General features: G+C 35.7%; 1 protein-coding gene across 3 annotated transcripts in view; it reads right to left on the reverse strand.

Moving 5' to 3' along the window:
* FAF1 (Fas associated factor 1) overlaps window positions 1-15,931 on the reverse strand; it is a 129,810-nt gene that overhangs the window by 83,822 nt on the left and 30,057 nt on the right. For all 3 annotated transcript variants that reach the window (XM_015870465.2, XM_015870466.2, XM_015870467.2), the window contains exon 7: window positions 9,858-9,963. In XM_015870465.2, the coding sequence (XP_015725951.1) occupies window positions 9,858-9,963 (106 nt within the window). The remainder of the gene's footprint in view (window positions 1-9,857; window positions 9,964-15,931) is intronic.

Raw genomic sequence — 15,931 nt, forward strand, 5'->3', positions numbered from 1 at the left:
AACAGAAGAAATTCAAACAGATTAAGTCCTTACAGATCTGTTCTGCAGTTGGTATCAGCTGCGAAGATCAAGTGGAAACATTGTCTTCTGAAATCCACTGAGCTCATGAGGAGCAGAGAAAATAAGAGTTTATTTGCAAAATGGAAGAGAACTCAGGGCAGTGGACCAAAAGCGTTAGGGCCTTTTTCCTATGTTGCTCACTGTTGGAAAATCAGAACATCCAATGCAGAAGTTCTGCAGAACTGGGAAGTAACATTTGATCAGAAAGCACAGGGTTTACTCTGTGAGATGACCAAAAATAAGTTGATTTCATATAAGAAAGGACCTGCTTACAGTGTGCTCACATCCCAGTGTCAGCAGTCTCCACCAGTGCCCTTGGTGAGCAAGACAAGCCAGCAGTTCTGCTGCTCTGGCACATCGGGAGCCACCATCCTCACTCAGGTTGACCCAGTCTTGTGACAGCTACTCCATTTCTGGAGCTTTTCATATGCATTTAGCTACACTTTAGATAGTTCACCACCACCACACCTGGGAAACATTTCTACTTGACTGAATTTACTTCTACGTCCCAAGAAGCAGTCCCAAGCAATTTCTCGCACCGTACACACTGTGAGGCTTCTCTAGTTGAAAACTGGCTGGTTTCATTTGTACATACATTAATCATGGTGCTTATAACTACCTCTTAAGCTGTCCACTGTCATTTCTACTTATCTTCCTGCACTACTGCTTTCAAAACAAGGTTGTAAGAAGTTCACTTTGGTTTGCTAATCTAGGCTGAGGAAAATAAAGTAGATTCAAGATTTGGTACAAACCCAAAAATTGTGATCAAACTATATAGTTAGTAAATTGTTTGTCTAAATCTTTCATGTATGATGAAAGATTATTATCATAATTCATTAGCAAATTACAGACTTTGTAATGCAGGCAGTCACAAATTTGGCTTTGTATCAATCATTTTAGACCAGCTGGGTAGAAATTAACACAACTCTGGGATACATAAAATGAAGTGCTCTTTCATTTTTTAATTCACTGGAAACTTTGAAGGAAATGAACCTTTTTCAAAAATGTCAGTTTTCCCCCATTTTTGTAAATCATTCCATTTCACTGTAGAGATACGGAGGTAACACAGCATTTATGCAATACTGCAGTAGCTGCTTAGGGAAAAATATAGTATAAAGTGTATGCAAAAGAAAAAGGAGAGAAGTTTAAAAAAAATCCTTCTTTCATTTTTTCTGAGGCATCAAAACACGTTAGCGACCACTGGAAGAAGGAATAAATAAACACAAAAGCTAATGGCCAGCTACTCAAAAGACAGAATAATGTCAAAACTCCTGCCCGGAGCTTTTTCAGTCCACTGAGATGACCTTGCACAAAAAAATGCTTGTTTTGATTATGTCTACTTTCCCTAAGCTACAAGGCTATGTAGAGTGACAGCTGTATTTGGGAGCAACTCAAATTTTATGTTAGTGGCACCTAATCCAGGGACTGGTACAAGCAGCATGGAAAAGTCAGTGTCAAAATTAAACAATGAAGGCTTTTCTAGGAACAGATGCTTTTTGCCTGCAGCTGTAAAAACCTTAAAACAATCCTATACCCCACTGTCTGGTCACGCAACTATCACAAAGCAAGGCATAAATTTTGCCACTTATTGCAAATGTTTGCTGAGCGCTTCTATAACCCTTTTTAAGAACAGTAACACGAATTTATTGAGGGTGATTATGAGGCCATTTTATCCTTTAAATGAGTGCAAGGCTCTTCAATTTATGCTCACGATTCCCAGTGCAAATACAAAATGACTAACTTTTTAAGTTCATGTTTTACAGAAGCATAGAAATATAACTAAAAAACCTTAGGCAACGGGTTTACTGAAGAAACATCACACTGTTTCACAATGACATTATGGACCAGACAGAGAAATAAAATAATAATTCACACTTGAAATAGCAACTATTTTCTATGCGTAACAATTACAGAGCAGCATAGTGCAGTACAATCATTTTACCATTGTTAAGATGCTAAGATCAGCTTCACAACCGCTACGTAAAACATTCTCATCACCTCAATTCTCCATTAAAGTTTATCTCTCTTTTATAAGAATGCCCTATGATAACATAAATTTAGTTTTAAAGATCATCTTACTGATAAACATGTATGAATACACGTATGACTGAATTAACTAAATCAGTTCCCAATTAAATGAGCAATTTACAACACTGAGACTGAGACTCCAGTTGCACTCCATACGAACAGGGGAGGTTTTCAGATCAGCCTCTGTTGTGTATTTAGAAGTGATAGCACCAACACAATTTACATAAGTACAATAATTTCGAATACCTTTGCACCATGCGAGCACTCTAAAATTGAGAAATGTTTCCTTTCTTGCTCAAGTTAGGGGAAAAAAAAAAAAAAAAAGAGGAAAAAAAACTTTTCCAGAACAACAGTTCATTAGCACCTCACTATTTATAATTGCGTTGTTTGATGAGAAAACATGACAAAACACTGAGCCTACTATAATTCGCTCAAATACAAATTTCACTGATTGAAAACAAATCCGTAATTCAATGTTTTTGTTGTTGTTGTTATTTTAATATAGGTGTATATCATGCAATAATAGGAGTGTTCGTTCCACAGCTAAGATAGGATAGAAAGGTTGATTCGTGGTGCGGTACAGTGATTTACAAGGTGTAAACTATTTCCTATCATGAAAAACATTAACTGATTTTTCACCTTTGATTCAACTAAACGGCATTTATAGAGATAGCATTTAGCCACAGCATACTGCCATACACTGTAACCAGTGCAGAACTAGGAACGTGGCTGTTTAATATGTTCATAAAGCTGCTTAGGTTCTCTTGTCATTTCATGCTAACACCTTTTTAATAGCTATCATTATGATAGAAGCCATGCATAAAAATTCCCCACCACTGAAAGTAAAGCAGCAAATATTCAGAATCAGAATAGCCAGTGATGGTTTTAATTGCAGTTTTTTAAAAATTCAGGGTTTTAAATTAGGTCTTGATCCCCAAAATCCTCAGCATCCTTAAATTACACGAGCAAAGCCATTCAATTCAACGTGATTACTTCTAAAATAAGGACAACTCACATGACTGAGCATTTATAGCACAGGACCTATAATCAAAATTATAACAATGACTCCTCATTACTTTCAAATTCAAATAAATTGATCCTCATTCTTTGAGAGTTTCTCTCAAATCCAGCTACGTTTATGGAAGGAGTCTAACAGAGATGGGGAACGAAATAAAGACAGAAAGACGAGAGATATAAACATGCACACAAAACTACGAGCACTGACAAATGGAAAGCTAACAGATGTGTGACTTCTAATTAGTTATAATAATCTGTGCTTCAGCGCCACTGGAACAAGCCTCTCCTGCCTTTGGAAATTAAACAGCTTCCGCTGGAGTTTTAAACTCTGAGTGCTTCTAAATTTATGCAAGGAAAAAAACTTGCCTTCAGTAAATTTTAGATATTTACAGTGATAACTTTATGAAAGGAAAATATTAAATTATAATTATCCTAAACAGACACAGTCTTGTGAAACTAACCCTACATTCATATGAAAATACAAAGCATTGACTATAATGAATTTGATTCATCCTTGGACACAAAGCTTTACCACAGTAAACTCAGTCAACTGTTGCTCTTGCTTTTATATTCATAGTACTTAAATAGCGCACTTTAAAACAAAAAACACTCCAATTGGCTTTTCATACATCCACCCTCCCCAAAAATAACGCACTTGAAAAACCCAAATGATATGAAAAGGCTTCAAGGCCTCTTTTCTCCTTTTCACAGCACTTTTTTTTTTTTATTTCTGTTTGCAGTAATCTGCCTTTCACTTTCTCATTGCTACAGAACAAACGAGGAGGCTCAGCACTTTGAAAAGGGGGCTCAATGTGTAATGGGTCCACTAGAATTAATTTAGTTGCACCAAATCCATTGAGCAGTGAGGTTTTTTTCTCTTCTCAAATCATTTTGAGTCGGACGCAGCCCCCAGCCTTTGTAATTCTAGTAAAGCACTTAAAGTGCACAGTAGGTGTTCATCAGGACCATCTGGTCAAAAGCAAAACAAGCTGCTGATTTTGCCTTTGAATAGAATGAAGCAAGTGTGAATTAGTCTCTTCAATTAGCACTATTACAACCTGTCAAGTGCATATTGTAAAACAGGATTATTACAGTATTGGTCACCAGTGCAATTATTTACTCTCTGCCTTTTCTTGCATATAAAAATGTCCATGTTTACCAGTTTTTGATAACTGAAGATCGTTTCTTTAATGATATGCACATCCAAACCCACCAAAACCAAATTACAGGTTATGAAACATGTTCTGCCAGGAATATAGAACGCTTCATAATTAAAAGAGAAGTAAAAGAGAGCCCTTCCATTACCTCCAATCGCATTTTCTCTTGCATGAAAAGAGAAATGGTTGTATGCCTTCATCAACGCATTCTCTTAGAAACAGATCTCTAAGGCAGACATTAAGGTATTTTAAATGCCTAATAAAGTTATCACTTTCAAAGAGGTACCAAACAGATGGATTCCCCTTATTTCCCAAGAAACTTCTTTTTCAGATAATTGATAACATGACAACTTATAGAAAGTTTATCACAGGTTCGCCTCAGTCTACAGAGTTCAGTTTAGCAACGTTCTGTTCTTCTTTCCAAGGAAAGCCCTCTCTCTCCCTCCCCCCCCAAAAATCATGACGTTGTTTTACCTGTACACAAATGGACTTTTTCTGTGCTGGTTTAAGAAGTCCAGACCTAGTTAACCAGACAGCACTCCCTTCACACTGCAGAACAGCGATGCTGCAGCGATACATGTTCAAATTCCATTTACTGTTCTCATTACTTAGAATAAATTCAATATAATTTTTACCTACTAAATTTCTTTAAATGGGGGGAAAAGATATTTTTAAAAATGCAAATTTCATAAAAATAATTTAAGGAACTCGAGGATGTATGGCCACAACACATTCTGCTGGTTTCTGTGACAGAAAGAGAACAGCACAGAACGTTTGTGCACCTTTGCATACAAAACAGATCTGCAAACTACTGCTTTTTATTTGCCTAAGAATAGTGAAACTACTTTAAAACAATTTAAAAGCTCAAAAATATGACAGCTTCTCATGTATGTACAATATTTGGAGATGGCTGATATCAGCATCTTTGGCAAATGTATTCTACTGCAATTAGTTATAAAGAACACAATCTTCACATACGTGTTGTGCGCCATGTCAGTGTCTGACCTTTTCTATAGGTGATCTCACTCAACAATGGGTTTGAAAATATTTTGTACAAATATCAAAAATCTCATCTGAAAAAGGTACAAAGCTCTCAATGGGAATCTTTTTCTGTATTGAAAGTAATTCATCTGCTTAGCTATATTTACATATTACAATTATTTAAACCTTTTAAATAAGGTTTCCGCCTGTTCACAGCGTTTTCATATCTTGTTTCGCATTCGTCATTCTCTAAAATAGTTTAAAAAAATAAAATAAAAATCAATACAAACTCTCATTAGGGTCTGGCAGCACTGAATTTCAAGCTTATCTTATCCCAAGCAGTTCTATGTACACACAGTTCCTCCTCCTGCCTGCAGTGCTATTGGATACATTGCTTTTTGTATTCCACATTAGCCAGTAAATCTATAGGGAACAAAGAACAAATATATTACCTATCACAGGTGACAGGGATGCTTCGATGCTAGCCTCTGATTACTTTATTGGCTATAGGAATGGAATAAATAGCAGATGCAGCTATGCAAAGGCAGCCTGCATTTTAGGGACCCATCTTTGCATTGTTTGCACAGAATTTTATGTTTTACTAGGAATTACAGTGCCTGGTACATGCTGCACCTACTATTCTCAACTGGACTCTTCAACAAAAAATTCACTGATCTACAAGAGGTTCAACGTTCTGCATATTTAACTTGTCCACCCTTTAGCAGCCACGGGCTGCGTACACTGGATACTTCTGTAATCCTGCACACAGTAATAACAAAAAAAGCTTCAAAGTCTCTACCAGCAGTAAAACAGACAAACACCAACTCTTTCTTTATGACGGATGTACCCAGTTTGTTAAGATTTTTTGAGACTTTTCCCTGTGTCACTGACTTAACCAACACGAAGCGTGAAGTTCGATTTTGTGACAAAGAGTTTGCTGCAAATTAGTTTGTGTACACTCCATGAGAACACAGACTTGTTTTCCATTAAACACTTAGATATCTTCTATGCAAAGGAGAGCCCTTCTCCTCTATCAAATAATATAACTAAAACTTGCAAAAATAGTAAAATAGTAGAAATCTTAATTTCATAGCTAATTTCATAACAACAGACAGGAAACCTTTTATGCTGCATGTGGCAATGTGTTATAATATTTAGCACACGGCTTATCAAATCAAAATCAAAAAATCCTCATTCTCCAGCAGGGATAATATCTACAAATTATTTTAGCAAAATAAAGAGCTAGTACTCAGATGGAAAGCTCATTGTAATCTTACAAGTATTAGCAGTTCAATTTGTTATAACTGCCCTTATTTAACCATACAATACACTGGAAATATATTAATTTACAGTCCTCAAACTGGCACAAACCCCACTAATTTCCACTTTAAAATGCAGAGCATGGAAAAAAAGTAATCATGATATTTCCCAGAACAGTATCTGCCCAGAATTAATTTAATACTGCAATTTTACAAGAACAAACAGATGTCAGAAAGCTGCGACACAGATTAATTTGCAATTTAGGCCGACATGTTATCATTAAGTTTCCGAGTTAACAACTGCCCTGCCCAACTCTTGGAAAAATAATGAACAGAAAAACACAGAGAATTTGATAATTTCATTTTTTTATTTGAGTTCCGATGATTCCCTACAGGCTGATGAGTCCGCATCAACATAACCGATAGAGATTTCTATTTCTAAAACCTGAGAAATTACATCTTAATATGTGAAGAGCTGAAGATGCCGATAAAACACATAGGAAAAGAAAAAAAGAATAAGAACCATCCAAAAATCCAGCTACTGATTTAATACAAGAGATACTGTGCAAGCAGGCCTGAGCTTAAGGCTTCTCTCAGTTAAAGAATTTTTAATTGGTTTGTTTCCCCATTAAATAGCAAGTTGCTTTTTGGTTTGATATATTTTTTTTAGAAACATCAAATCATCCAAATATCACTTATTATTATATTCGATGTAATGAACACACAGAACTGAAGCAACAGTGTTTTAATAAACCAGAGCTGACAGCTCAATGGATTTTGCACTTAATTCTTCGTAATAAACTCTGATAGTTTTCAAAGGGTGGTAGGTTTGGGCTGTTTTTTTTTTTATTGGAAATGGCTGGAAAAAAAAAAATACTATTAGCACTCCAAATTTTATGGGGTAGATAACAACAAACCAAACAAATTGCCCTGCAGAGACAGTTGCACCCAACTGTGGCAAACAGTAGAACATTTTTAGAATTTCAAGTATTTCTCTTAATAATTGATGCAGTCATTTTGAATCTTTCTGCATAGGGTGCACGGTGTGAGAAGATTGCATTAACACTGCTTAAACATTTCAACTTGTCAGTATGGCCAACTCGATTTCTGAAATATTTGCAGTATTTTCCCATCGAAACAGTAATAAAGGTAGAATAAATATATGCCACTGCTTTATAATCACTGAACATTAATGAATATTTTATGTCTTTTCAAATCTCCCTGTTTAATTTAAAAGGGTGAAATTAAGTCTCCTCCCTGCAATATGCCAATTATCTGTAAATCAAACAATAACTTGGCCATTATACTCCTTTTTGTTAATATACCAGAAGCTAATTTGAAAACACTGAACGGTATTCTCAGGTAATAATTGAATAGTCCTTCCTGCCCTCTTGTGGTTGGCAGCTGCAACTTCTATGAAGCTTCCCATGATTACAAAATCGCATCAGAAGGAAAGCAAACTATTAATTTGTTAAACGGAGAACAAGACAGTAAAGGAAAATCTAACAGTCTCTTAAAAGGATAGAAATGTGTAAGAGAAAAGAAGGAAAGATACCACCAATTCCTCCAAATCACATAAAGTAACTGAATTCATCAGTCATTCATTGAAATCTACGATCTATGCTAAAAGGAAAAGAAAAAATTACAAGGTCATTAGGGAGTTAACATGTAAAATAGTGCTTGTTTTCAATAATTAGACAAATGTTCACCAATTATTTTGTCTCAGCCAAGTCCCCAGGGATTTCAACAAGACTTTGCACAGACAGATACATTCACCTGTTCACCACCAATAGCACAAAAAGGTCCAGCATTCTTGTTTCATTTCGCCTTTGAAATTAGCTTCGTAATTTTATACACTGTAATGCATGTAGCACTTAGACACAGAAAAACAAGGCAAATTAAGGTTTGATGCTCTTACTAATACGGGTATGAGGTTGTAGGTGTATGTGGGTTTTTAGGCTTCCTCGGGGGAGAAAATTATAGCACACTTATAAATCAAGCTGACACCATTTGATAACATGTTGACTGTAAACAGCATGTAAAGCCTAAATTCCCATGCATCATCACAGCTTTTTGGGTCCTTTAAGTCTGGTGAAACATACCAGTAAAACAGTAATTGATAAAGTATAGATAAAAATAAACAAATAAACAGGTAATACATAAGTGTGATGTTTTTCCTTCAGGATCTCATTATTTAAAACTGTAAGTAATTCGAAGGTTTATGGGAATAAATGATTAAAATAACTGATTCTCATTTTAAAGAGTAGTGCTCAACTCCTCCAAAAAAACCAAACTGCTACAACTAGATTTGTGTGCTTGTATTTCAAAAACAATAACAGCACTCAGCATGCAAGGTTTACAAAACTAAAACAGGGAACAGGCTTTCAAGCAGAGGAAAATTGAAATTTATACCTTAAGAACAACAAGATTCAGAATGGAAACAGTTGATAATTACTTCTCACTGCTGCATGGAATAATGCTCTTATAGCTACTATTGTTGGACTTGAAATAGTTCTGTCACCCTATCAAATGAAACACTTCCATAAAACGTGTTTAACTCTAGAAGATTGAGGGAAGTGTCAGATCAATAGCAAGTGCACATTTCATGATAAAAGCAAACATTTAATCTTAACATTTCATAATACGAATTCTTAAGATTCCCATTTCTATACTGTTTGTGTTATTTCCAGAAGTTAGCGGGTTATATGGAAATAACATCCCAAACATGTGGTGTTAGATACACCACGAAGCATTGGAAAAAGAACCTTTTTGCTTAGAAAGGAATTTTTAAAATTACGCAGTGACTCCTAGTTCTGAATTCAGAAGGTCCAGATTCATATAGAGATATTTGCTCCTAAGGGTTTTAATTTTGATGAAGTTCTCTACAATATCACCCCTTGCTGGCCATTCTACAGAATAGCAGTGACATCTACTATACAAAGAAACCATAAGACTACCAAGCCAGTAAGAACTGGAGCACTATGATAACAACCAGCATTCATTACAGGCACAAAATGAAGATGGAGCCAACATGGAGAAAAGTAGATAGCAAGAGATTCAAAGGGCTTGAAAATAAAATGTGTCTTTTCTCATCACTATGGAATAACTCAGTAAATGCTGCATGCATATTTTTTTATTATAATGTAAAAAGTAGCATCTTTCCTGTATAAGATAACAGAAAACTTCTTGTTCTTTAATCAAATTACAGTAATCTTGATGAGAGAGTTGATTAAACTAAAAAGAAGACTAATAAAACAAAGGAGTTTCCAATAAGACCATGTGAAACTGTCTTTAACAGAGCTGGCATTAGTTATAATGAGCTACATTTATTCTTCAGCTGTGAAACAGCACTCACCTCCTGAATGGTACTGCTTCCTGAGAAGTTGAGGTTGTACTCCCGCTGGACTTCTCGATGGGTGATGATCAGCATGAAGTTTTGATTTAATGACTCCTGCAGGGCTCTGAAATGGTTGAAAGAAAAACAAGAAAATCAGGGATAAGCGTGTTATAGCTTGTTTTACAGTTAGATGCAAAAACCCCAGGGTACCCTAAACTCTACACGGACAAGTCCAGGCACAACATTATCATCGCTCTTTTCACTCTTAAATGCAAGGAGGCATGCTGAGAATGACCAAAGGCCATTCCTGATCTCCTTCCTTAATAAGCTGACTGCAGCCCTTAAAGCTCTTCTAATGTTAAGTATTCTCAAAATTGGAAGTCACATCATCTTCACAAACATCAGGTACATTTAGCACTCATTATGTCATTAATACCAGGCTTGTAAGCATATTGATGACCAGTCAAAATATCAAGCTATGATGCACATTAAAAACCAATGGTAAGTAGAACAAGGCAAAGCATGCTCTCAATTCTCTGGGGTTACCTGAAGCATAAATCAAATGGAAATTCTTCCATTTAGTTTCAAAGCACATAAACCTAGCTAATAAGAACTGGAAAACTAACCACAGCAGAATTTCTCTTGGGGTTACTGAGCACTTAGAAAAGTTAGTTCAGCTCAAATTGTTTGAACCGTACATTCAAATATCTTTAATGATATGAATTAAAAGAAAATCTTAAGATACAGATTAAACAGGTCAACTTCATGTCACGAACTTGTTTATTGTGATTTTCCCAGTAACAAAACACCTAGATGTTAGAAACGCATCCTGTTTAATTAGGTACAAAATTATGTCAGTATCTTCTGTCAAAGGACATCTATCATTGAGAAAGCAATTATAGCTGCATACAAAAACTTATACAGGCTACGAAACTGCACTATAACTGCATGCTACACTTCTAATCAATATTTATGCAGACTCGACCCATTCAGTGACATCTGAAATTTGAGTTTATCTACTTTATGTTTCCTTATAACACTCTTACAAGAATGCAAAACTTTTTTTTTTTCCTTCAGATCTTCTCGGATCCATCACAGTTCAATATGCCATTTCTCTAAGTAATAAAGGACAAATTCATTATGCAGATGAGCACAGCTGTATCTTAAGATACAAGAAGACAAAAAACGACTGCTAGATTATGTGTGTCTTGATTTGTTAGTTTTTCCTTCTACTGTAATTACTGAGCTGCAGTTTGGCTGCTCAGATGGTAAGGAGCCCATGCAATACTCGATGGATGCTTTAGCAAGAGATGCATTATTTGCTTTAGCATCTCGAGAAAAATTACCTTACAAAAATATCTTCATTCAGCAACATAATTTGGATTCTGTGACATCTTATACATAACAATCACATACTACAAAACAAAATCATAAAGTGCAAGTTCTCTTGTCTTCGATGTGCTTTTGTAATACAGAAAACTCATTTAACTCATTGTTTATGCTAGGTATGTTCTAACGTACAACAGACCCTGTGCATGTAGCTTAATTAAGTGAACTCTGCTGAATGTGCAGTCAGCTCCACTTGTCAAAAAGACTCATAAGAACAGGTTGGAAACATACAAAAATACCTAAAAGTCCTGCAAAGGAGACTCTGAGAAGTTGCATGCTTATTTTCATGGGTAATTCTAATTGGATTCTTAATGAGTTTAGCACTGCTGTAACCATATTTTCTTTTGGCAAATGTTCAGTAGCAACTACAGTATCCTGCTGTGCTTTTCCAGATTCTGACTTTTTTTCTTTGTTTTTAAGCAAGTACTGGAGATAACTGATATACATAACTGTTCTAAAAATGTTATTAACTACAGCATATGGATTCTATCGTCACAAAGGCTCTCCTAGAGCTATGTTTGACTCAAAATTAAAAGCTTCAAAGTAACTATATATTTTGATATCTCTACATTTTGGATTTCTAAACATGAGAAGCAAATGTTGTTAACAAGTAAATTTCCTGTATTTACTCACAGCCAAATACAAAGAGCGAGCTGAAAATTAGGGTAGCTTAAAGAAAAAAGTTAACTAAATAGAAGTTATATGAAGAAGTGTTTGCAATTCAAATACATGGCCAACTATTCACTTCTTTTTAACAAAAAAATAAGGTAACAAAGAAAATGTGCCAGGTAATGCTGTACAGAAATGCACTGCTCAACTAACCCAATCCTTTGAGCTCCCGTATCAAAACTTTACATGGCCTGGAAGCCCTAAGCCATGGAACATATACCTTAGAAAGTCAAGGAGAGGAGGAGTTGTCAGCGCACCTGTTGGGCAATAGGTGCACACACTCCTCTGTAGGATGGGGTTGATTTGAACATGACGCCAGAGAACCAGCCACATAGATCCCTCCTAAATTCATTTCCTCAAGCCATGCTCAAATTACAGTATAAAGTTATCTAAGCAGGACACTACTACTGACAGTTGATGCTTTTTTCTTTAATTTAAGATATGGACATAACAGCCTGTGAACACTATGTAATTTTCTAAAATTACTGCATCCACATATGCAGCAGTTTTGGTTTCCTTCAAATGTAACTAGTTGAACACCATCTTCCAAATGAAACATCTGAATTAAAAGAGAAAAAGAAAAGGAAGAGATGAGGATGAGAGGATGAAGAAGAGAATCGGTGTCGAACTCTGGTTCCCTTTGAAGGCAAGACTTTTTTTTTTTGTTGTTGTTTTTTTGCCACCAACACTAACAGAATTTAATTAATCTCAGGATCAATTAGTGGTGAAAGGAAATAAAATTCTGGAAGCAGAATTCAAGTGGGCCACTTTTATCAGCAGTGCTTCCCCCTGCTGCAAACTCTAGCTTTCAAAAGCATTGGCTGATAGGTTAATGTTACTTTTTTTCCCCCCACAGCTGAATGATTACACATTCATGACAGCACAGGAGGGAAGGGAATTTGACTGTATTTTTAGGCACCAACTATCCATTATAGCAACTCTGCCTACATCTGGAAAACAAAACAAGTCTGAGAACAGGCAAAAGAAAATAGTCCTTGTCCTGATCAGATCTAGCGAGACAAACCTGGATCATCTTAGGATGACATATGGATTGCCCTTATAGCACTTGTTATCAGCTTTATCATAATGAGCAGGAACCTCAGTGACAGACCAAGATTCAGTTGGGGTTGAAATTGCATAATACGCAAACAAAAAGTGTTCCTCTTTAAAGCTGAAATTTCAAGCAAATGAAGTTACGAGAAAATCTTTCATTCAAATAACAGGATTAAGAGCCAGGAATGAGTTTATCTGTGGGCTCTCCATCCAAATTCTAATATAGCAGAATTTATCAACAGTGAGTCTACTACATGAAAAGAAATAATATTTAGCCTAAAAATGCATAACTGCAAATAATGCCAGACTTAGGGGGGACAGCAACTGTGCAGTCTATGCAATGCTGAAGAAAGATTCCATAAGTAGTGGAGTTTATATTTTAAGCTTCTTCATCTTATTGTGCTGAAATGCTTAATATACAAAATGAGCTGCTGTATCCATTGAGAAATGGCAGATTTAATGCCTTCATTTCTGATTTAATACTTTGCTAAATTGCATTTTTCTTGAAAATTTTAGTAAAGTTTTTAACTTAGAAACCGAAAGTACATCCTTAATCAGTGATCAGCAAATATTCCTTTTCATTTCGGTTCAGTTTTGTTTTTGTTTTTTAAATGAAATGCATTCAGAATGTCCTAATAGGCAGTAACTTCCTCAGCCACGAGAGTTTCCAAAACCTCCGAATTTTGTATAAATAGGCTTGACACAAGGTAATTAACATTTCCATTTTAAACTTACGGATTTATACAGGCTCATGTCAACAGAAGTCCAAATTTACTGTAATTACAGATTATTTACATTAAAACAAAATAAGAAATCAGTATGTAAATGTAATGTTTGTTGTAGCTAATGCAGCAGGAGATGGTAGATTAGGTTCAAACAGCAATCAGCAAATCTGGCTGACATGTAAATGAGCAGAAGTCCCTTTGTTTACATTCTATTGCATTTTAAACTTCAGGATTTTTAAACTGTCTCATGAGCAGATGTGAAAATAAAACATTAATCTTACCATCCTTATTGATGCTTTCAAAGTAACTAAAGCAAGGTGCTGCTCCTGTCCAGCTAAACAGACAATACTAATAATTGGAGTTGCAGGTTACATCATTCTTAATTAACACTCTGCTACAGTTGATAACATACACTAAGACACCGTGTCATAATCACTGCTCTGTATCAATCCAAAAAACACGTACTCAGCAAAATACATACCCACTACTTCCAACGACCGTATAATTTTTATTCCTGTCCAAACAATTACATTGCTAAAATAAATTACAATCACTTAGCAAAAAAAAATACAGCACAGTAATCACCTCCAAGATACAGAATCATAGAACAGTCTAAGTTGGAAACTATCTTCAAGATTGGCAAGTCCAACGATGAACCTGACCTAGAGTGCATTTGGTCAAGCAGCTTTAACTGCCTTCAACTTTCCAGCGATACATCAGGTATATAAGAAATAGTACCTAGCACTTATAGATACACTCCATTGCATTTTTCCAAACCTTTCTCCTGAACTGAACAGAGCCAGCTTTCTAGAATCACCTACAGCAACAAAGGTAAGAAGAGCCACTGTAAGGAACTGAAGAATCTAATCCAACAGTTAGTGCAAGGGACCGCTCTCTTGGACAACTGAATGATGGACTTTCTTTGCTACCTTTCTATTTTAAAATGGATTTCCAAAGCAGATAATGTTTTTCTCACTTGTTCTATCCAGCAAATTTATACACATTCACTCGTCATTCATTATTACCTGATTACAGAACTACATGGAGAACAGAAGCAGAGCAGGCTGGCAGTCTAAGCAGATGAAAAACAACGTGGGCTACTGAATGCATGGAAGGCACTGACGTACTGCCAGTAAAAGTAAGCAAGATCAAAGGAAGATGAAGAGAGAGGGAGATGAATTACTGAAGCTGCTGGGATGAAGTAGGAATTGCTAGAAATCATGCTTCACTACATCCACAGTTAACAGAATACACTGTCTTGTTCTAGATGTTGTACATGGGCGGGTATGGCTTTGCCAACCTTACATGTGCTGACATTTCATCTTCACACCTCAACTTACTAACACACAGTAGTCATTCACGGGGTTTCTATTATCTATGAGAGCTTTAGATATGCCACTGATGAATGAAGATGCCCCATGAGATTTTTGCTTGTTTAAACTGCAGGATCACTTTGCCATTCTACGTAGATGCCAGTTTAAGTCAGTTCTGGGTTAAGGCCATTCAGTCTGTCACAAACTTCAATGCCTACATGCCAACACACTGGAAAGAAATGTCTCGAACTTTATTCTCACAGAGCATCATGAACAGAAACAAACTGAAGTTTATAGAGCTGAGACCAGACTACTTCTTTCAAAAAGGTATATATATAAAGCATCACATACTAAAATCTCAGGTTTCTCATATATCACTTTCTGGAGATACTGAAATAATGGCTATTTTTCTATAATTCAAAATAAAAGGCATTGAAAGAAAATGACAGATGAACACGAAAAGTAAGAGGCAAAGTTCCTTAACATCCATTAATAAGAGATGAGAACATCATGCTTTTAAAAATTGAGGCTATCAAGCTAATCTGCATAATAACTGACCTAACAGTAGGCAGTAAACAGTGTAACTGGGTTTGGTACATTGCTTCAATTAGATGTTTTTTGATCTGCATTGATGCTTTAATTGGAGGCAAGCCTCCCCTTTCATCTAGGATTTATGACTCCAAGGGATGATCCAGCCTTCAAATTATCTTTAAGTAGCCACTAATTAATCATCATTTGCTATCCCCAAAGGTACCAAATTTATCTTAAAAATAGGCAGAACTCATCTCCTCTAAGAAACAAGTATAAACTGTAAAGGTAACACCCACTGTGATATTAGTAGGAAGTTATTCTAAACTGTTCAACAAAAAAAAAGCCCAAGAACTCCATTTAAACATTTTAGTGCTGTTAAATAGTTTATTTCTATTAAAATCATCAGCATTTA

Source organism: Coturnix japonica, chromosome 8 (genome assembly GCF_001577835.2).
Source record: "Coturnix japonica isolate 7356 chromosome 8, Coturnix japonica 2.1, whole genome shotgun sequence".
In the NCBI taxonomy this organism is placed as follows: domain Eukaryota; kingdom Metazoa; phylum Chordata; class Aves; order Galliformes; family Phasianidae; genus Coturnix; species Coturnix japonica.